General features: G+C 40.6%; 1 protein-coding gene across 1 annotated transcript in view; it reads left to right on the top strand.

Moving 5' to 3' along the window:
• LOC128664348 (transcriptional regulator QRICH1) overlaps positions 1-22,733 on the top strand; it is a 314,109-nt gene that overhangs the window by 16,283 nt on the left and 275,093 nt on the right. The window contains exons 2-3 of the mRNA XM_053719186.1: positions 2,663-2,783; positions 7,662-8,683. Of these exons, the coding sequence (XP_053575161.1) occupies positions 7,682-8,683 (1,002 nt within the window). The 5' untranslated portion in view covers positions 2,663-2,783; positions 7,662-7,681. The remainder of the gene's footprint in view (positions 1-2,662; positions 2,784-7,661; positions 8,684-22,733) is intronic.

Below are 22,733 nucleotides of genomic sequence, written 5' to 3'. Positions count from 1 at the left end.
CTTTGTTGTTACAGATACGGAACCGCTGATGTGGAGCTTGCCTTGTGACTGCTTATATTACTAACAACTGACCTTTTTCCTCACGCTGCTTCTATATGCATGCCATGATTTACATCTTATTTACTTGCTTGTCTGCTTGCTTTAACCACTGAATCACTGATGTTTTACTGAATATAAGCTTGCTCCAAAAGGCAATTTGTAAAAAGCAACTTCTCATGTTAAGCACAATCGGGCTGCTATTTCATCACCTTATATTATCAACTGATGTGCATGCATAGATCCCCATGATATCCTGCCCAGACACGGCGTGTTTCTATACAGGGTTTGGTGTTGCATGCTAAAAGCTAATTTTCTGGGACTGCCTTTAAGATTTTAGATTTATATTTGTTTTGATACTTGCACTTTTTGAGATCACTTATTTGCACTTTTTTTTTTAGGGATGTGTGTGTTTTTCATGCCATGATAACAGAATAATGCCTATCCATGGATATATATGAATAAAACATTTTTGATACTATTTTAAAGAGTGCTGAAGTCCCATTCTTTGTTTACAAGGATTATTATATCCTTGAGATCTAACTTTTTAGCTTAATAAATAGTCTTCTTGGGTCTGCACCGACTATATATAAATATATATTAATTTTGAATCTTTGTTTGCTTGTTCATTCAGTTTATATGTGCCTTCTGTTTAGGTTACCTGTCTTGTCCCTCCCTTATCATCTGATGATCTTGTGGACTCACCATGTCATAAGAAAGAAAACAAAATTTATGCTTGCCTGATAAATTTCTTTCTTTCTTGACACGGTGAGTCCACGGCCCTCCCTGTTTTTGCAGGCAGTTTTTTTTTTTATATATAAACCTCAGGCACCTCTGCACCTTGTGTTATTTCCTTTCTCTCCTTTCCTTTGGTCGAATGACTGGGGTTTGTGGGAAGGGAAGTGATACTTAAGAGCTTTGCTGTGGTGCTCTTTGCCTCCTCCTGCTGGCTAGGAGTGATATTCCCGATAGTAATTGATGATCCCGTGGAGTGTCAGGAAAGAAATGCATTTATCAGGTAAGCATACATTTTCTTTTATTACAAAACTGCTTCTATTCAAAACTGAAATGCATCCATGTGGATTTCAATTTTGGCTGAAATGTCCCTTTTTAAGTTTTGTATACTGAAGAAGGTGAAGGATTCTGGTAGTATTATCTCTTGCTTCACGCAGGGGCACAATTCCTACCTGGTGGGTGTGTATTAGGTGGGGCAGGACGTGATTTAGTCGAGTATTTTTGCATAGAGTTTCAGGTCGATGTTAAGAAGGGATATGGGTCTGTAATTGTATATAATTGTATCGCTAGGTAAGTTTCCTGTGGTGAGAGATTTTTTTTATTTTTTATTTTTGAGGAAGTCTATGATTTCTGGTTGTAGTTTAGGGGTATGTACATCTTGTAGGTATTGTCTACAGGCTTGGATATGTGTCACTTTTGTTCGGGAGGGAAAGAGGTCATAAAGTTTGGCATAGTCATTTTTAAAGGTGTCTGGTATAGATTTTGAGTTTTGTACAATAGTGTCTGGAGATTTTTTTAATGTGATGGATATATCAAGAGTTTTGTTTTTGTTTGGGAGCTTTAGCTAGAAGTGTACCTTTGTTGCCTTAGAGCATGCAATTTTAAGCAACTTTCTAATTTACTCCTATTATCAATTTTTCTTTGTTCTCTTGGTATCTAAATGTAGCCAAGAATCAGCAAGCGCTACTCAGGGTGCTGAACCAAAGCTTACATTCCTGCTTTTTCAATTAAATATACCAAGAGAACAAAGAAAAATTGATAATAGGAGTAAATTACATAGTTGCTTGAAATGTTATGCTCTATCTTAATCATGAAAGAAAAAGGTGTGTTTAATATCCCTTTAAAGGGACAGTTTACTCAAAAAATGTCTCCCCTTTAATTTGTTCCCAATGATCCACTTTACCTGCTGGAGTGTATTAAATTGTTTACAAGTAGCTCCTTTACCCTTATATTGGCATTTGAAATTGTTAATTTAGCATGTGGTATCCCCACCTATTCTGAAAGTTTGTGGCCGTGCGTACCAGCTATAGATAAGCTTTGTAAACACAGCCAGCAGAAGAAATTACACTCCCAGTCGGATATAGCAGAGATAAGGTAATACAATGTTGATTTTCCATTGTTCTCTCAATGTACTGGTGATTTGATTTAAGGACAGATATAAGATAAAGAAGCAGGTATATATGCACAATGTGATACAGTAATGAGATCTGAATATACCTACAAGCTCAACCCATTTTATTAGGTTGTGGCTTCAAAACACAAATTCAGAGCTTTAATATACACAAATAAGCCTTAAAAAGCTAATTTTCATACATCTTTACTCTGCAGTTGGTAAAAAAAGCAATTGTAAACACATTAAGGGAAAAACTATTTTACAGTATACTGTCCCTTTAATATCCCTTTAAATTAGTACGTTAGGGATTGATAAACCTGGACTTCAGGTGCACCAACAGAATGGGCTCTTGCAGCTTGGAATGTGTGACAGCTCTTCTCCTTCCAAGGAGAGAGGTTTTGATTAAACAAAGAAACTTAATACATTTTGCATAGTACGTTCATTTAAGATTTATTGTGATTGCTGATTAACTGCTAACAAAATCTATTTTCTGTCTAGGACTTTGCTCTTTATTGAAGCATCTTCTATAATCAGTCTGTGATCTGCATTCAACTTTTGCATTCCTTGAAAGTTTGGACATGAGGACAGTGACTGTTTTATTAACAAATGCCAGAATAAGGTACGGTTTCAAATTAATTGCATGAATTTATAGATAATTGGAAATAGTTCAAACAATTTGTTTTACTTAAAGTTACACAAAATCACGTTTTTTTTTTTTCTGTCATTATTCAATCCTAGCATGTAATTTTTAACAACTTTTCAATTTACTTCTCTTATCAAATTTGCTTAATTCTCTTGGTATTCTTCGAAAAGCATACATAGGTAGGCTCAGGAGCAGCACTAGATGGATATAAAGAACAAGAGAGGCGCATGTGTGTACCAATAACACTAGTGACAAGAACCAGATTAAACCCTAATCAGGGTACTCACATTTGTGAGGAGCACTCAGTCAGTGAACCAGAAGAAGGGGTCGCAAGAAGTCTAGATAGGCAAATAAAAGAGAAGGGGCGCCTGTGTGTGCCAGTAGTATAATATATTAGTATATAGATAAAAAAAAAACCTATACAGGGTACTCATATTTGAGAGGAGCACTCAGACAGTGCTATTAGGAACAGGCTGGGTAGTTGGCAGCAACCCAGCTTACTGGTCACATTGATAGGCCAAAGCTCTGGAACTCAGGAACAGCAAAACCCTGGTAATGAACTGAAACAATCCAGAGAAAGCAATGTCTGCAGCTGTAAGATCCAAAAAATGTATGATAATGATAAAAACAAGTTTATTAAAAAGGAAATAATAAAATACAATGGAACCCTAAGGTGGGATATTCTAGAAGCCCACCTTAGCTTATTGCAACGCGTTTCTCAGTGTATCAAAACACAGCTTTCAAGTTGGTATACGTCTAACCACTTGCATTTAACCCTGCTGCATTTGTTTCCAATCCTACAGCTTGCTTATTGCTTTCAAATATACATAATCTGAAATGTGTCTTATTTTCTATATTAAATTGCTTATTTGTTCTTTCAGATATATATTTGTGTTATTGCATTTCTTAGGTACATATACTATTTAGTAGGAGAGAGAGCTCTCAAAGGGTATCCAATACTATCCTTTGAAAGAGAGGAAAAACAGCGCTTGTAACTGAACAAAAAGCTATATTTATTCTGCCCTCTGACAATAAGAGCAAACACTTAAAGGGACATTAAACACTAAATACATGCTAGATAGAATGATGCATTCAAAGAAAAGATTAGTCCATGACTAAAATGTAGATCTATTTTTTTTTTTAAAGTTATTAGTTGTTTAAAAAGTGACAAAATAAGTGTAAAGTTTTAGTGTCTATAAAACAATGGGAGCTGCCATGTTGTAACTTGTGTTACCTTCTCTGCTGTGGCTAATTAGGGTCAGTTATAAATAGGTCACTAGAGTGTGCAGCCAATGGTTGTGCTGGATTTAACAGTGTTCTGCACTTCCATTTCTAACAGGAACTGAAAAGCTCACAATTTCAGAATGGAATTACAGGTAAAGAGGACAAAATAAATAATGAAAGTATATTGCAGAGTTGTTTTATTATATACAATTTATCATTTTATATTACCATCTCAAAGTGTTTAATGTCCCTTTAACATATCAACCTGTTAAAAATGTAAAGGACTAAACTGTACTGCTGTCACTATAAAATGTAACAAACATTGTAAATACAAAGTTGTGTACAACGATACAGTTTCCAAAAAACACACTCTCTACGTAACACATAGGTGGCGGTTTAAACCTATGGCAAGTTTTCCACAACACACCGTGCTTGGAGGATATTACCTGGAACTTAGCCCATCTCTTTGAGTGACGTCATGAGTCACGGGATCAGGCTACACTGTGAGATCCACTGTTCGTAAACATAGCAGAACGCTCTGTGGTATGTGAGTAACTGACCTAGTGTGCAGCTTCCCGCTGCGGTCAGGGCCGCCATCAGGGGGTGACAGGGGTGACTCCTGTCAGGGGCCCAATGGGCCAGGGGGGCCCCATGAGGCAAGAACTAAAAAAAAAATATATATATATTTTTTTTTTTTTACATTTTGGCAGCCACCAGTGGGTACTACAGCAGAGTGCTAATTGAGCATGGGAAATGTTATTACAAGGAGTAAAGTATTAGTATTTGAGAGGATTTTTGAGTGTGCACTAAACCACTATGCACAGTGTGAGACAGATTAGGCACTTTTTTGTACAGTGTGTGCCTGAGTCAGACAGCAGATCACTTTCATTTGCAGAGGAGGTAGAACTTAGCAAATCTTTTTTATTTCTTTGTGCAATTTCGGATTGTAACTTCAGTGTGGTAGTAGTTGTATGGTGGGGCCAGGGATCCATAAAAACACATTTTTTTAGCAATATGTAGCAATGTATTTATGATTATTTGACAATGCTGTAGAAATTCTATATTTAAAGCCATGTAGAAATGTTTCCTCCTCAATACACAAATGGTAGGTGCCCTTTTGGCAGATATTAGTTTTTTTATTACTATATATATTTTCATTACATTCCAGTTTACTGCCCCTTTATGCAAGGACTTTCCAGATGCAAGGAGGCATTTTATCTAAGATTTTTACATCTGCATAAAATGTTACTCTCAGACTAAGATTGCTCAGTGTTTGAAATGAGACAGGTTAACTTAACACTGTTCAGTTTACACTACAGCTGACTTAATTTTGAAATACATACCAACAAGCCTAAATCCTGCATTTAACCAGATCTAATGGTATGAGTACCACAGCCTATGGTTCCACCAAGACCATATAGAGTACAACATTTTCAAAATACATAAGTACAGCTGACAGATGGGAACATTTGTACACTATATTTGAAGTGGTGCTCTTGGTTGGGGAAAATGGGGAAAAAACAAACAAACATATGTCAACCTTTTTAAAGTACTTTTCTTCATCTAACCATCTACCCAGATCATTAATGTACAATTTTGAATTCACAGAATTATTTTTGTTTACACATTAACAAAAATATGATTCTTTAAAAAGTGTTATCTTAATTTCTGCAATTTTTTTATCATGCATGTCACGCACTGTTGATTTAGGGGATGCAAGGTGCATAAATGTTTCCTCCAATGAGTGTTTCTGTGGGTGTCTGTGTTTATGTATTTGTGCTTTGGTTTGTGTCTCTATGAGTGTGTATGTTTTTTGTTCTGTGGGTCTCTCTGTGAGGGTGGGTGTTTATGTCTTTGTGCATTTTCTGTGGATGTCTGTAAGGGTGTGTGCATATGCCTTTGAGCTTTTTCTATGGGTGTCTCTGCGAGGGTGCGTGTATGTCTGTTTTCTATGGATGTCTCTGTGAGGGTGTGTGTATGTATGTCTGTGTTTTCTGTGGATGTCTCTGTGAGGGTGTGTGTTTTCTTTGGGTGTCTCTGTGAGGGTGTGTGTATGTCTTTGTGTGTTTTCTGTGGATGTCTCAGTGAGAGTGTGTGTATGTATGTCTTTCTGTGTTTTATGTGGTTGTCTCTATGTCTTTGTGTGTTTTCTGTGGATGTCTCTGTGTGTGTGTATGTCCTCTGAGGCTGTCTCTGTCGGTGTTTCCTTGGGTGTATGTGCAAGTTTGAGTTTGTGTGTGTGTGTCTATTTTCTGTTCCTTTTTAGGACATTTTGACCTTATGACTGATTATTCACATCTTTCTACAGACTTTGAGACTAATGAGACCTTTACGGAAGTCACCAATCCATCATTTAACCTTTAAATTATTGTTTAGGCAGTTCAGGGCCCTTCCTTTCAGCCACTGCATGCTGTTGTCATCATTTAGTTGGCATCTTCCTTTACAAAAAGATAATCATAACTCCATATTTTGTTTTCTAAATCTCCTTTTTTTACAAAACTGTAGTCTACCTCATTATTTGTCAGGTTAATGTAATCAAGTGCTGAGTGTCTGTTTGGGTGTCTGTGTCTGAGTGTGTTTCTTTGCGTGTCTGCTAGAGTGTCTATATGTGAATCCTTATGTGTGAGTGTGTGTGTTTCAGTGTATGAGTGTGTCTGTGTGTTTGTATGTTACTACCTTTACAACATTTCCAAGTTTAAATAGACACTTAAGAATAAAGTGCAAATACGTTTTAGTCACCTGGTCAAAAATTGCACATGTCAGAGGGGGGGGGGGCCTGATCAATGGTTAAGTCAGGGGCCCCAAAATTTCTAGTGGCAGCCCTGGCTGCGGTCATAATCACTCTGGGTCTTATGTTCTGGACTGCTACTGTTTAGGCTATGCTCTAGTACTGTTTCTCTATGTGTTATGTAGAGAGTGTGTTTTTTTTGGAAACTGTATCGTTGTACACACAACTTTGTATTTACAATGTATAATGTTTGTTATATCTTACAGTGACAGTGTTGCCATTTAGTCCTTTACATTTTTAACAGGTTGATATGTTAAGTGTTTGTATGCTCATTGGTATTTGCTCTTATTGTCAGAGGGCAGAATAAATATACCTTTTTGTTCAGTTACGAGTGCTGGTTATTCCTCTCTTTCAAAGGATAGTATTGGATACCCTTTGAGTCCTCTCTCCATTTTTATTGATCTATTTAAATTTGAGGACTGCACCGTGATATATATTGGAACTATTTAGCAGTATCTACACCTCTCTCCTCTTCTTGTTTTTTTTTATATATATATATATATATATATATATATATATATATATATATATATATATATATATATATATATATATACGCGCGCGCGCTTCCCCCCCCCCTCAATATTGAGTAGTTTATTGTAAATGAGAAACATTTTTGTTATATATGTCTAGTTTAGAATTAGCATACATTGTAAAACAATACAAATAGTATTTCAAATGGGATGTCCCAGTACTAGATATGTTGACAAGCTTTATAAAAGCATAAATATTTTGTATTATGTTTCAATAGAATATGAATTGTTATGATGTGTGTTCTAAGTACTAATTCATGTTTTATTTTTTTTGTATTTATTTACATTGCTTTAAAAAAAAAAAAAAAGGGTTTCTTTCAATTGTGAGGATGAACCATTCTTTAGAAAACTCCATTCCATATGAAGACTTTTTAAGGATGAAAGCCCAGACTATACCTCCCCATCGCATGAAGGAATTCTTAGATTCTCTAAATGGCAAGGGATCTGATGAATTACAGCAATTTGTTCATTCTCCAATTTCTGTATATCAACAAAGGAACCATTATTTTTACATGGACAGTACTGATGTTGCAGGTTCTTTGCTTGAACTGGCTAGGCCGATTGCTTCTCCTTTACAACATCCCACAGTCAGCCCTGGTATGCCCCTAGATCAGCATCACCTTCCAGCGCATCATGTACAGTTACGACAGGGACACAATATAGATGTTCAACATGGCCACCAGACCAAGTGTCTGCAACAACAGTTAGAGGGCCAGTCTGTTTCTGAAGGACAACATGTAGTTACATCTAACTCACAAGAGAGAAGATCTTGCCCATCAAGTTCATCCCAGCCAGTGAAAAAAAGAAAATTTGATTTGCCAATTGAGGATAACTATACCATTAACCAGAGTTCATTACAAAATGCTCCAACTACTGTGCTTGCACTGCCTGTGCAGAGCCAGCAACAAGCCTATATTCCTCTTCGCCAAGAACTATTAACTGTGGATAGTAGCCAATTGTATGGACTAGTTCCTGCCAGTACATCCTCAGCTGGACAGTTACCTAATGTAGACTCTTGGGCAATATTCTCTGCTCATGCAACCTGTCCTGAGTCTCAAGCTGTTATGCATACCTCTGTCCCTCAAGACACTTGTGGTATAGTTCAAATGGGAGAGATACCGATGAGCACTAGTAGCATTAAATTAGAAGAGAGCAGGGAATGCTTTGAAGCTAAAAAGACTGTCCCTGAAAAAACTGTGCATGCTGCTAACACATCAAACTTCCCTATGCAGTTGATCAATGTTAATGGGAATATCCAAATACCAATGTCAGTACAGTCTGGTGGAAGAATGTATCAGTCTTCAAAGTACTGGGATCAACAACAAATACAGGTATGTAGTTTTGTTTGGTATTTTGCTTTAGTTGTTTGAAAAAAGCAGCCATTAAAAAAATATTTTGGGTTTATCCATGCTAAATAGAATAGTGTAGAAAATCGTATCACTGATTTGCGTCACTAGACCATTGCTTCTCTGTCCAGTAGACATTGATCAATAAGCTACTGTATTGTTAATATCTATAATAACACCCAGAACCTTCTCATTTAATGATATCTATAACTGAACCCCATTTAGAGTAAAATCCTTTGTATTTTTGCTGCCATAACTATGTATTTATCTAAATTGTATCTCATGTTCTACTTGCCTGCCCAGTTCCTCAATATATTTAAATCCCTCTGTAGAGAAGTAACATCCTGTTCAAACTATGTTACTATACTTAATTTTTTAACATCTGCAATCACTGACACAACTTCTAATGTCAAATGTTCAAAAGTAGCAGCACCACTCAAAGTAATGTTCAGTTCTGTTTATTGGGACATCACATAAAAAATAAGCACTTATTTTTTATGCTTATTTTTTATGTGATGGCCCAATAAACAGAACAGAACATTACTTCGAGTGGTGCTGTTACTTTTTGAACATTTGGTATTGAGTGAAGGGGTATGTGCAGGACCCCTGTAGCGTGCACCGGATTGCAGCAAGTGCTGGGCATTTTTCTTGCTTGCCTACGTCTTCTAATGTGCCTTGGAAAATCATTAATAAACAGATTACAGAGAATTGGACCCATGACCAAACCCGAAGATGCCCCACTTAATAATTTTATCCAGCTTAACATCTCTCTGCACTATATGTAAGCCAGTTTTCAGTAGGGATGCACGGAAATTTCGGCCGAAAATGTCATTTCTTTCTAATGACACGATGAGTCCACGGATCATCATTAATTACTGTTGGGAATATCACACTTGCCCAGCAGGAGGCGGCAAAGAGCACCACAGCAAAACTGTTTAATATCACCTCCCTTCTATCCCATCCCAGTCATTCTCTTTGCCTACTTTAGAGCAAGAAAGTGGTAAAGTTAGGTGTTGGTAAAAGATTTTTCAATCAAGAGTTTATTTTTTAAGTAGTACAAGATTGTGCTGCTCTTTTCTGGGGTGTGGCCGTAGTCCATATCAGTCTCTTCAGTAGAGCAGTGGTGGCTTTAGAGCAATGGGAACTTGTGGGACATAATTATATTTATGCTGCCCTAATCCTGAAAGCCTGAGTAAGATTACTCAGTCATTATCTCTTTTTCCACAGGTCCATGTGAGGGAGAGGACATCTCGAACCTAGTGAACTGCCTGGCAGATTTATAAGGTAAGTGCTGACTTTATTTTTTCTAGGACTAGTAAAGAAAAAGGACTCAGAAAAAGTTTGGGCACTTTATTCATTAGGGAAAAAATATGGCATTTTATTATTTTCCTGGAATGATACAGTAATCCTAATGTATTTAAGGGGATTATATACGGCAGCATTTGCAGGCACTTGGGACATGAGGAGATAGGCTCAATGTTGGTGATACTCTGTTAGTTATTTATTACAGAGCTTCACATAAAATGTTGACGGACATGTTAATTTTGACACGCCCACGGTGGGTGGGGCTTGTGTGGCAGTAGAATTATCTGTTGCACACATATTTCTCCAACATTGGTGTGTCCGGTCCACGGCGTCATCCATAACTTGTGGGAATATTCTCTTCCCCAACAGGAAATGGCAAAGAGCACAGCAAAAGCTGTCCATATAGTCTTTCCCAGGCTCCGCCCCCCCAGTCATTCTCTTTGCCGCTCTGAACAAGTAGCATCTCCACGGAGATGGTGAAGACTATGTGGTGTTAGTTGTAGTTTTTTATTCTTCTATCAAGAGTTTGTTATTTTAAAATAGTGCTGGTATGTACTATTTACTCTGAAACAGAAAGAGATGAAGAGTTCTGTTTAAAAGAGGAGTATGATTTTAGCAGCAGTAACTAAAATCAATTGCTGTTCCCACACAGGACTGTTGAGCTGAGAGAACTTCATTTGGGGGGAACAGTTTGCAGACTTTTCTGCTCAAGGTATGACTAGCCATTTTTCTAACAAGACTGTGTAATGCTGGAAGGCTGTCATTTTTCCCTCATGGGGATCGGTAAGCCATTTTCTTAGACTCAAACAGAATAAAGGGCTTATTATGGGCTATAAACTGGTGGACACTTTTAGGGGCTAAATCGATTGCTTTATTTAAGTATTATATGCAGTTTGAAGTGAATTTCACACTTTTCTAATATTGGGGAACGTTTTTAGCGCCAGGCACTTGTTAAGACACATTCCCAGTCAGGAAGGGCCTTTCTCTATAGTAGGCAGAGCCTCATTTTCGCGCCATTATTGCGCAGTTACTTTTGAGTACAGTACATGCAGCTGCATGTGTGAGGGTCTGGCATCCACTGAAAACGATCCTAGAAGGCTTCAACTGGTATTGTATACCCCCCTGGGATTGGTGAAGTCTCAACAAAGGCTGTGGCTGGGACTGTAGGGGGGTTAAAATTGCAAACGGCTCCGGTTTCCACATTTTAAGGGTTAACAGCTTGAAAATTGGGGTGCAATACTTTGAATGCATTAAGACACTGTGGTGAAAATAATTCCTTCATAGTTTTTCACATATTCAGTAATAAAGTGTGCCCTGTTTAACATTTAAAGAGACAGTAACGGTTTTGTGCTTTATTAACCAGTTTAAGCCTGTTTAACATGTCTGTGCCTTCAGATAGATCATGTTCTGTATGTATGGAAGACAATGTGGTTCCCCCTTCAAATATGTGTGATAATTGTGCCATAGCGTCCAAACAAAGTAAGGACAGTACTGTCACAAATAGTAAGGTTGCCCAGGATGATTCCTCAGATGAAGGAAGTAGACATAGTTCTACATCATCTCCTTCTGTGTCTAAACCAGTTATGCCCGCGCAGGCGACCCCTAATATTTCTAGCGCGCCAATGCTTGTTACTATGCAACAATTGATGGCAGTAATGGATAACTCCATAGCTAATATTTTATCCAAAATGCCAGCATTTCAGAGAAAGCGCGATTGCTCTGTTTTAAACACTGTAGAGCAGGAGGGCGCTGATGATGATAATTTTTCTGTCATACCCTCACACCAATCTGAAGTGGCAGTGAGGGAGGGTTTGTCAGATGGGGAAATTTCTGATACAGGAAGAATTTCTCAGCAGGCAGAACCTGATGTTGTGACATTTAAATTTTAAATTAGAGCATCTCCGCGCATTACTTAAGGAGGTGCTATCTACTCTGGATGATTGTGACAATCTGGTCATCCCAGAAAAATTGTGCAAGATGGACAAGTTCCTAGAGGTCCCGGTGCACCCTGATGCTTTTCCGATACCTAAACGGGTGGCGGACATAGTGAATAAGGAGTGGGAGAAGCCAGGCATACCTTTTGTCCCTCCTCCTATATTTAAGAAATTGTTCCCTATGGTCGACCCCAGGAAGGACTTATGGCAAACAGTCCCTAAGGTCGAGGGGGCGGTTTCTACACTAGCCAAGCGCACGACCATTCCTATTGAGGACAATTGTGCTTTCAAAGATCCTATGGATAAAAAATTGGAGGGTTTGCTTAAAAAGATTTTTGTACAGCAAGGTTACCTCCTTCAACCTATTTCGTGCATTATTCCTGTCACTACAGCGGCGTGGTTCTGGTTCGAGGAACTGGAAAAGTCGCTCAGTAGGGAGACTCCGTATGAGGAAGTCATGGACAGAATTCACGCACTTAAGTTAGCTAATTCCTTTATTTTAGACGCCGCTTTGCAGTTAGCGAGGTTAGCGGCGAAAAATTCAGGGTTTGCAATTGTGGCGTGCAGAGCGCTCTGGCTAAAGTCTTGGTCGGCGGATGTATCTTCCAAGACAAAATTGCTTAATATCCCTTTCAAAGGTAAGACCCTTTTTGGGCCAGAATTGAAAGAGATTATTTCAGACATCACTGGGGGAAAGGGCCATGTCCTCCCACAAGATAGGCCTTTCAAGGCTAAGAATAAGTCCAATTTTCGTTCCTTTCGCAATTTCAGGAACGGACCGGCTTCCAACTCTGCAGCCTCTAGACAAGAGGGTACGGCTTCCCAGACTAAACCAGCTTGGAAACCAATGCAAGGGTAAACAGGCCAAGAAGCCTGCTGCTGCTACCAAAACAGCATGAAGGGGTAGCCCCCGATCCGGGATCGGATCTAGTAGGGGGCAGACTCTCTCTCTTTGCTCAGGCTTGGGCAAGAGATGTTCAGGATCCCTGGGCACTAGAAATAGTCTCTCAGGGTTATCTTCTAGAATTCAAGGAACTACCCCCAAGGGGAAGGTTCCACGTGTCTCACTTATCTTCAAACCAAATAAAGAGACAGGCATTCTTACATTGTGTAGCAGACCTGTTAAAGATGGGAGTGATACACCCAGTTCCAACTGTGGAACAAGGTCAGGGGTTTTACTCAAATCTGTTTGTAGTTCCCAAAAAAGAGGGAACTTTCAGACCAATTCTGGATTTAAAAATTCTAAACAAATTTCTAAGAGTTCCATCGTTCAAAATGGAAACCATTCCAACAATTTTACCTACAATCCAGGAGGGTCAATTTATGACTACCGTGGATTTAAAGGATGCGTACCTACATATTCCTATCCACAAAGATCATCTTCAGTTCCTAAGGTTCGCCTTTCTGGACAAACATTACCAGTTCGTGGCTCTCCCATTCGGGCTAGCCACTGCTCCAAGGATTTTCACAAAGGTGCTCGGGTCCCTTCTAGCGGTCCTAAGACCAAGGGGTATTGCAGTGGCACCTTATCTGGACGACATTCTAATCCAAGCGTCGTCTCTTTCCAAAGCAAAGGCTCATACAGACATTGTTCTAGCCTTTCTCAGATCTCACGGGTGGAAGGTGAACGTAGAAAAGAGTTCCCTGTCTCCGTCGACAAGAGTTCCCTTTTTGGGAACAATAATAGATTCTTTAAAAATGAAGATCTTCCTGACAGAAGTCAGAAAGTCAAAGCTTCTAAACGCTTGTCAAGTTCTTCACTCTATTCTGCACCCTTCCATAGCTCAGTGCATGGAAGTAGTAGGGTTGATGGTTGCAGCAATGGACATAGTTCCTTTTGCTCGAATTCATCTAAGACCATTACAACTGTGCATGCTCAAGCAGTGGACTATACAGACTTGTCTCCAATGATTCAAGTAGACCAGATGACCAGAGACTCACTCCGTTGGTGGTTGACCCAGGATCACCTGTCCCAGGGAATGAGTTTCCGCAGACCAGAGTGGGTCATTGTCACGACCGACGCCAGTCTATTAGGCTGGGGCGCTGTCTGGGATTCCCTGAAAGCTCAGGGTCTATGGTCTCGGGAAGAGTCTCTTCTCCCGATAAACATCCTGGAAATGAGAGCGATATTCAATGCTCTCCGGGCTTGGCCTCAACTAGCGAAGGCCGGATTCATAAGATTCCAGTCAGACAACATGACGACTGTAGCTTACATCAACCATCAGGGGGGAACAAGGAGTTCCTTGGCGATGAGAGAGGTGTCCAAAATCATCAAATGGGCGGAGGATCACTCCTGCCACCTATCTGCAATCCACATCCCAGGAGTAGACAACTGGGAGGCGGATTATCTGAGTCGTCAGACTTTCCATCCGGGGGAGTGGGAACTCCACCCGGAGGTGTTTGCCCAGTTAACTCAACTATGGGGCATTCCAGACATGGATCTGATGGCGTCTCGTCAGAACTTCAAGGTTCCTTGCTACGGGTCCAGATCCAGGGATCCCAAGGCGGCTCTAGTGGATGCATTAGTGGCGCCTTGGTCGTTCAACCTAGCTTATGCGTTTCCACCGTTCCCCCTCCTTCCCAGGCTTGTAGCCAGGATCAAACAGGAGAAGGCCTCTGTGATTCTGATAGCTCCTGCGTGGCCGCGCAGGACTTGGTATGCAGACCAGGTGAATATGTCATCGGCTCCACCATGGAAGCTACCTTTGAGACAGGATCTTCTAGTACAAGGTCCATTCGAACATCCAAATCTAGTTTCTCTGCAGCTGACTGCTTGGAAATTGAACGTTTGATTTAATCCAAGCGTGGGTTTTCAGATTCAGTGATAGATACTCTGATCCAAGCCAGAACACCTGTGACTAGAAAGATTTACCATAAAATATGGAAAAGATATATCTGTTGGTGTGAATCCAAGGGATTCTCCTGGAGTAAGATTAAAATTCCTAGGATCCTCTCCTTTCTCCAAGAAGGTTTGGATAAGGGATTGTCAGCGAGTTCTCTAAAAGGACAGATTTCTGCTTTATCTGTCTTGTTACACAAACGACTGGCAGCTGTGCCAGATGTACAAGCTTTTGTACAGGCTTTGGTTAGAATCAAGCCTGTTTACAGACCCTTGACTCCTCCCTTGAGTCTAAATTTAGTTCTTTCAGTTTTGCAAGGGGTTCCGTTTGAACCCTTACATTCCATAGATATCAAGTTACTATCTTGGAAAGTTTTGTTTTTGGTTGCTATTTCTTCTGCTAGAAGAGTTTCTGAATTATCTGCTTTGCAGTGTGACCCACCCTATCTGGTGTTCCATTCAGATAAGGTTGTTTTGCGTACCAAGCCTGGTTTTCTTCCAAAAGTTGCTTCCAACAAGAACATTAACCAGGAAATAGTTGTTCCTTCTTTGTGTCCGAATCCAGTTTCAAAGAAGGAACGTTTGTTACACAATTTAGATGTAGTCCGCGCTTTAAAGTTCTATTTAGAAGCAACAAAGGATTTCAGACAAACTTCTTCTTTGTTTGTCGTTTATTCTGGTAAGAGGAGAGGACAAAAAGCTACTGCTACCTCTCTTTCTTTCTGGCTGAAAAGCATCATCCAATTGGCTTATGAGACTGCCGGACGGCAGCCTCCTGAACGAATCACAGCTCACTCTACTAGGGCTGTGGCTTCCACATGGGCCTTCAAGAACGAGGCTTCTGTTGATCAGATATGTAAGGCAGCGACTTGGTCTTCTCTGCACACTTTTGCCAAATTCTACAAATTTGATACTTTTGCTTCTTCGGAGGCTATTTTTGAGAGAGAGGTTTTGCAAGCCGTGGTGCCTTCTGTTTAGGTAACCTGTTTTGCTCCCTCCCTTCATCCGTGTCCTAAAGCTTTGGTATTGGTTCCCACAAGTTATGGATGACGCCGTGGACCGGACACACCAATGTTGGAGAAAACAGAATTTATGCTTACCTGATAAATTACTTTCTCCAACGGTGTGTCCGGTCCACGGCCCGCCCTGGTTTTTTTAATCAGTTTTGAAAAATTTCTTTCTCTATACACTACAGTCACCACGGCACCCTATAGTTTCTCCTTTTTTTCTCCTAACCGTCGGTCGAATAACTGGGGCGGCGGAGCCTGGGAGGGACTATATGGACAGCTTTTGCTGTGCTCTTTGCCATTTCTTGTTGGGGAAGAGAATATTCCCACAAGTTATGGATGACGCCGTGGACCGGACACACCGTTGGAGAAAGTAATTTATCAGGTAAGCATAAATTCTGTTTTTCTCTCAATTACGGTATATGAATAAGAGAAATCTGACTACTTGCCGTTTATAGTTAAAACGGATTAAAGATAGTTTAACATTATTTACAACAGCTCTGTTTTTGTTTCCGGTTTTCATATACATTATCTCCGGTAATCCAACAAGGTTGACATCTCGGCAGAGCTAAGCTAAGGTGTAGAAGCTGTTTAAAGTGTGTTGAATCTTTATTTTGCAGTAAAAAATAAAGCAATTACGTTTTGTCAGTTCAAAAATAAAACAGTTACGTTTTTTTTTTGCAGTTCATCAAAAATAAAGTAGTTACTGTTTAAAATTTAAAGAGACAGTAACGTTTTTTTCTGTATAAAATTTTAGTAAAATGTTATGATTTTATTTCTGTTAAGAGGGATCAAGACTCTGTTATAGATTACAGATATCCTTTTTGTTTAAATGATTATATAGTCCAATTCCCTTGCTATAGGGAAAGCACAAGAGGTAATGTTAAAAAAAAAAAAAATCAGTGTGTATGGTTTCTGTCACAACTGTATCCAACCCGAACTTTCCCTCTCATAAGTTTGAAGAAGAGGATGTTTCGGTATCACCTGAGGGTAAGATCTCAGATTCAGACAGTGTAATTCCTTCCTCTGATACTGAAGTTGTATCCTTCAGATTTAAGCTAGAGCACCTCCATTTACTACTTAAGGAGGTTTTAGCTACCCTGGACGACTCCGATACTACTGTCGTAGTCAATCCTAAACAAGTATTTTGACGTGCCCTCCATGGTGGAAGTATTTCCTGTACCAGATAGGGCTACAGAGATTATTGATAAGGAATGGGAAGAGACCTTTTTTTCTCAATCCCCTATATTTAAAAGATGTTTCCTTTAGCAGACTCTATTAAGGAGTCTTGGCAGACGGTACCCAAGGTGGAAGGGGCAATTTCTACTCTAGCCAAGAAAGCTACTATTCCCATAGAGGATAGTTGTTCCTTTAAGGATCCTATGGATTTACAATAGCTTCCTGCGATTTGTATTGTTACTGTCACTAGTGCAACAGAATACTTGTTTGATGCGTTGTCTGATTCTATTCGGACAGACGCTCCCCTCGATAAAATCCAGGATAGGATAAAGGCTTTTAAATTGGCGAACTTCTTTATTACAGATGATTCCATTCAGGTTATTAAGCTGGGAGGTAAGATTTCAGGCTTTGCCATATTGGCTCGTGGAGCTTTATGGTTAAAATCTTGGTCTGCGGATGTGTCCTCTAAGTCTAAACTTTTGTTAGTATTTTATATAATTCAGACACCTCTGCACCTTGTTGCTTCCTTTTTCTCCTTTACTTTGGTTGAATGACTGGGGTGGGATAGAAGGGAGGTGATATTTAACAGCTTTGCTGTGGCTCTCTTTGTCGCCTCCTGCTGGGCAGGAGTGATATTCCCAACAGTAATGATGATCCGTGGACTCATTGTGTCAAGAAATAAATAAATTTATCAGGTAAGCATAAATTTTGTTTTTCGTTATTTCGGTTTTCGTTTTTTTTCCATTTTGGTGCATCACTAGTTTTCAGTCAAAGTAACAGCATTGTTCTCTTAACTGTTATCTCTCAATAAGTACAAAAACCTTCTTTATGGAACTGTATTAAACACTTTTGCAAAATATAAGTAGATCATATCCACTGCAACACTCAGTGTTGCGTTGCTGCTCCTGGACCTACCTATGTATGCTTTTCAACAAAGCATATCAAGAGACCAAAACACATTAGAGCATTTAAATAAATTGAAATCTATTTAAAAGTGCAAATTCTATCTGAATCATGAAAGTTTCATTTTGACTTTACTGTCCCTTTTAATACTCTTTCATATACTTTCCTCACCTTAAATGTTGAGCTCATAGTAACTTTCCTGCTGTGCTTTTTTAAATATGGACACTATCCTGTGTCCGCCGATTTCTCTGGTTTTCTGCAAGCATTTTGTAACCTTGATCTCCAACCCTACAGCCATTGGTTCTTCTTTGCATTATACTGAAAAAATTCAATTTCTTTCATAAGGTGGTGTGCGTTCAAAATCCATTACTTGTGGGAATTATACTCCTGGGCACTAGGAGGAGGCAAATATCCCAAACTCCAAGATCCCAAACTCCATTAATAAAACGTCAGTCTCTTCAGAAGGGCAGTGGTGGCTTTTAAGCAGTTGGGAACTTGTTGGGTACAATCCTCACTGCATTTTCTCAACAGATTTGCTGCCCTATTAAGAAAGCCTGAGTAAGTTTCCTCTGATCTTTCTTTCTCCACAGGTCCATGTGAGGAGTGGCATCCTCTCAAACCGGCTGAGCTGTCCTTCTGCCGGACAGACTAAGATGCAGGTAAGTGCCAAAATATTTTTCTTTGATATCCAAGCAAGGAGGAATAAAACGAATTCTGGCACTTGAGCAGTCTATGACTGCATAGGGACATTTTATTAATTAATCCTATTAAGGGTTGATAAATAAAGGCAGAACAGCAGACGCTGTGGAAATTAAAGAGGAGAAATGTGTGTGAGTCATTCCAGCATGATTACTTAATTTTATTGGTGGCTTAGTCGGTGTCCCTAGCTCCGGTGTATTCCCGGTTCAGGACAGTGTAAGAATTTTGTTAACCAACCATGCGGTTTTCTAAATAAGGCACTTGGAGTTTAGAGAGTCGTAATAGCCGCCGGGACCGCCCATGATTATGAGAGGCGGTTCCCTTCTTGAGGCGGCCGTAAGTGTTAGTACGCACTTTCTGGGCTCATTGCAATTTGTGAGCTTCCGGAGTGGTGACGCTGTAAATGCTGACTCCGGCTTCAATCTCAGCCGACTGTGCCTAAAAGGGTTCCGGAGTAAACCGGAACATTTTGTTTGAACCCAGCTGATAGACTTGGAAGTTCCAGTCAGCAGGACAGGTAGGCACCTTAGCGGTATAGCTGAGGTGTAGTGGATTGCCTGGGGATTGTTAGGAATCAAATTTGAAGCTGTGGTTTTTTTTTGTTTGTTTTTTTTTGCTTTCTGGTTGTTTGCAATATGGACCAAGAGGCTTTGCTTAATGTTGTATGTAAGCTTTGTTTTAACTCCCAGGTGGAACCACCTATTCCTTTTTAGTTCTTCATGCATTGAAAGAACTTTGTTTTACAAGGATAGACTTTTTAAACCTGAGCGAACATTATCTAAGGCTGATGCTGTTCAGGTTTCTCCTGTATCAGATATGCCGCAGCTTTCTCCTCGAGCGTCCCAATCATTATCTCCACATGCAGTGCCCTGCGGTTCCTTTCACGCTTCTGTAGGAGTTTATTTGCAAAACATTGCTGCCCAGGTATCCTTTGCGGTATCTGAGGCATCAGCCTTTCCCATGCTTCAGGGAAAGTGCAAGAGGAAATTTAAAGATTCAGTTAGTAAGGTTTCTGATCCAGTTGTGGCTAACCAGGGTGCTCTTTTTTATAAGTTTGAGAAGGAAGACACATCGGTAGCATCTTAGGGTGAAATCTCAGACAATATAATTACTTCAACTGATGCTGAAGTTGTTTCCTTCAGGTTTAAGCTGGAACACCTCCGTATGTTGCTAAAGGAGGTTTTGGCTACCTCAGACAACTTCAATACGACTATCGTAGTCAATTCTATGAAGTCCGCAGTGGAGGTATTCCCTGTCCCAGACCGTGCTACAGAGGTTATTGCACGGAGTGGGAGAGGCCTGGAATTCCTTTTTCTCCATCTCCAATTTTCAAGAAAATGTTTCCAATAATGTTTCCTAAGGTGGAAGGAGCGAATCTCCACTTTGGCCAAGAGAACCACTATTCCCATAGAGGATAGCTGTTCTTTTAAGGATCCAATGGATAAACACTGGAGGCCTTGCTAAAGAAGATGTTTGTTCATCAAGGTCTTCAATGGCAACCTGCAGTGTGTATTGCCACTGTGACCAGTGCAGCAGCTTACTGTTTTTATGCGTTGTTTGATTCTATTCAAGCGGAAACTCCCTTGGAGGAGATCGAGGACAGGATTAAGGCTCTTAAATTAGCCAATTCCTTTATTACTGATGCTTCCTTGCCCATCATTAAGTTGGGAGCAAAAATATTGGGTTTTGCTATTCTAGCACGCAGAGCTTTATGGTTAAAGTCCTGGTCTGCGGATGTTTTGTCTAAGTCCAAACTTCTAGCGATCCCTTACAAGCGTAAGACCTTGTTTGGACCTGGCCTGGCAGAAATCATTTCAGATATCACGGGTGGTAAAGGATCTCTTCTGCCACAGGATAAGACAAATAGACAGAAAGGACGTCAGAGTAATTTTCATTCCTTTCGTAACTTCAGAGGTAAGCCTTCCCCTCCCTATTCCAAGCAGGAAGAGTCCAAGCCTTCTTGGAAACCCAATCAGTCTTGGAACAAGGGAAAGCAGTCAAAGAAACCCGCAACTGATTCCAAGTCGGCATGAAGGGTTTGCTCCCGATCCAGGATCGTATCCAGTAGGGGGCAGACTTACTTAATTCACTCAAGCTTGGATACGGATGTCCAGGATCCCTGGGCAGTGGACATAATATCCCGGGGTTACAAGTTAGAATTCAAGACCTTTCCTCCCAGGGGCAGGTTCCTCCTCTCAAGATTATCTGTAGACCAGATAAAGAGGCATTCTTAAAATGTGTTCAGGATCTTTTCAACCTGGGAGTGATAGTTCCAGTTCCAATTCAGGAACAGGGTCTGGGGTTCTATTCCAATCTGTTAGTGGTTCCCAAAAAAAGAGGGAACTTTTCAGACCTATTCTAGACCTGAAATGTCTAAACAAGTTTCTCAGAGTACCGTCCTTCAAGATGGAAACTATACGTTCCATTCTTCCCTTGGTCCAAGAGGGTGCATGACGACCATAGACTTAAAGTATGCGTACCTTCATGTTTCCATTCACAGGGATCATAACAAATTTCTGAGATTCGCCTTTTTGGACAATCACTTTCAGTTTGTAGCTCTTCCGTTATTTTCTCAAAGGTTCTGGGGGCTCTATTGGCAGTGATCGTGTCTCGGGGCATTGCAGTGGCGCCCTATTTGGACGACATTCTGGTTCAGGCACCGTCTTTTCAACAAGCAAACTCTCATACGGAGATCTTGTCTTTTCTTCGCTCCCACGGATGGAAGGTGAATCTGGGGAAATGGTCCCTGGTTCCAGCTACAAGGGTAGTGTTCTTAGGGACCATAATAGATTCCCTATCGATGAAGATATTTCTGACAGAGGTCAGAAAATCCAAAATTTTCGACTCTTGCCTTGCCCTTCAGTCCTCTCCTTGATCGTCAGTGGCTCAATGTATGGAGGTTATTGGTCTGATGGTAGCTTCCATGGACATCATCCCGTTCACTCGGTTCCATCTCAGAGCTCTGCAGTTATGCATGCTAAGACAATGGAACGGGGACTATGCATATCTGTCTCAATGAATAGATCTGGATTAGGCGACAAGAGACTCCCTTCCGTGGTTGTTGGCTCAGGATCAGCTCTCCCAGGGAACTTGCTTCTGCAGACCTTCCTGGTTGGTTGTGACCACGGATGCCAGCCTGCTGGGCTGGGGAGCAGTCTGGGACTCGTTGAAGGCTCAGGGTCCTATGGACTCAGGAGGAGTCAGATCTCCCCTAAACATCCAAGAGCTGAGAGCGATCTTCAATGCTCTGCTGGCCTGGCCTTAGCTTTAGCCCGGTTTATCAGGTTCCAGTCAGACAACATAATATCTGTGGCTTACATTACCACCTGGGAGGAACTTAGAGTTCCTTGGCCATGACAGAGGTGGCTCGAATTATTCAGTGGGCGGAGACCCACAACTGCTGTCTATCTGCGATCCACATTCCAGGAGTGGACAATTGGGAAGCTGTTTTTCTAAGCAGACGGACTTTTCATCCGAGGGAGTGGGAACTCTAACTGGAGGTGTTTTCCAGCTTGACCCTCAAATGGGGGCGGCCAGAGCTGGATCTCATGGCATCTCGTCAGAATGCCAAATTACCAAGGTACGGTTCGAGGTCAAGGGATCCACAGGCCGTTCTGATAGATGCTCTGGAGGTCCCTTGGAATTTCAGTCTAGCATACCTGTTCCCTCCGTTTGCTCTCCTTCCACGAGTCATTGCTCGGATCAAGCAGGAGAGGGCGTCTGTGATTCTCATAGCACCGGCGTGGCCTCGCAGGATCTGGTATGCAGACCTAGTGGAAATGTAATCTCTTCCACCTTGGAGACTATCTCTGAGGAAGGACCTTCTACTTCAGGGTCTCTTCCTTCATCCAAATCTCGTTTCTCTGAAGCTGACTGCTTGGAGATTGAACGCTTAATTTTATCTAAGTGTGATTTTTCCGAGTCGGTCATTGAGACATTGATCCAGGCTCGCAAGCCTGTGACAAGAAAGATTTACCATAAGATATGGTGTAAATATCTGTAGTGGTGTGAATCCAGAGGTCACTTTTGGAGTAGTCGGAATTCCTAGGATTTGTCCTTTCTCCAGGAAGGTCTGGAGAAGGGTTTGTCAGCAAGTACTGTGAAGGGTCAGATCTCTGCGTTGTCTATTTTGTTGCATAATCATCAGGCCTTGGTCAGAATCGGGCCTG

The sequence above is a fragment of the Bombina bombina genome, chromosome 6, assembly GCF_027579735.1.
Source record: "Bombina bombina isolate aBomBom1 chromosome 6, aBomBom1.pri, whole genome shotgun sequence".
Taxonomy (NCBI): Eukaryota; Metazoa; Chordata; class Amphibia; order Anura; family Bombinatoridae; genus Bombina; species Bombina bombina.
The sequence above is the reverse complement of the archived record's forward strand: the minus strand, read 5'-3'. Positions and strand labels throughout refer to the sequence as shown.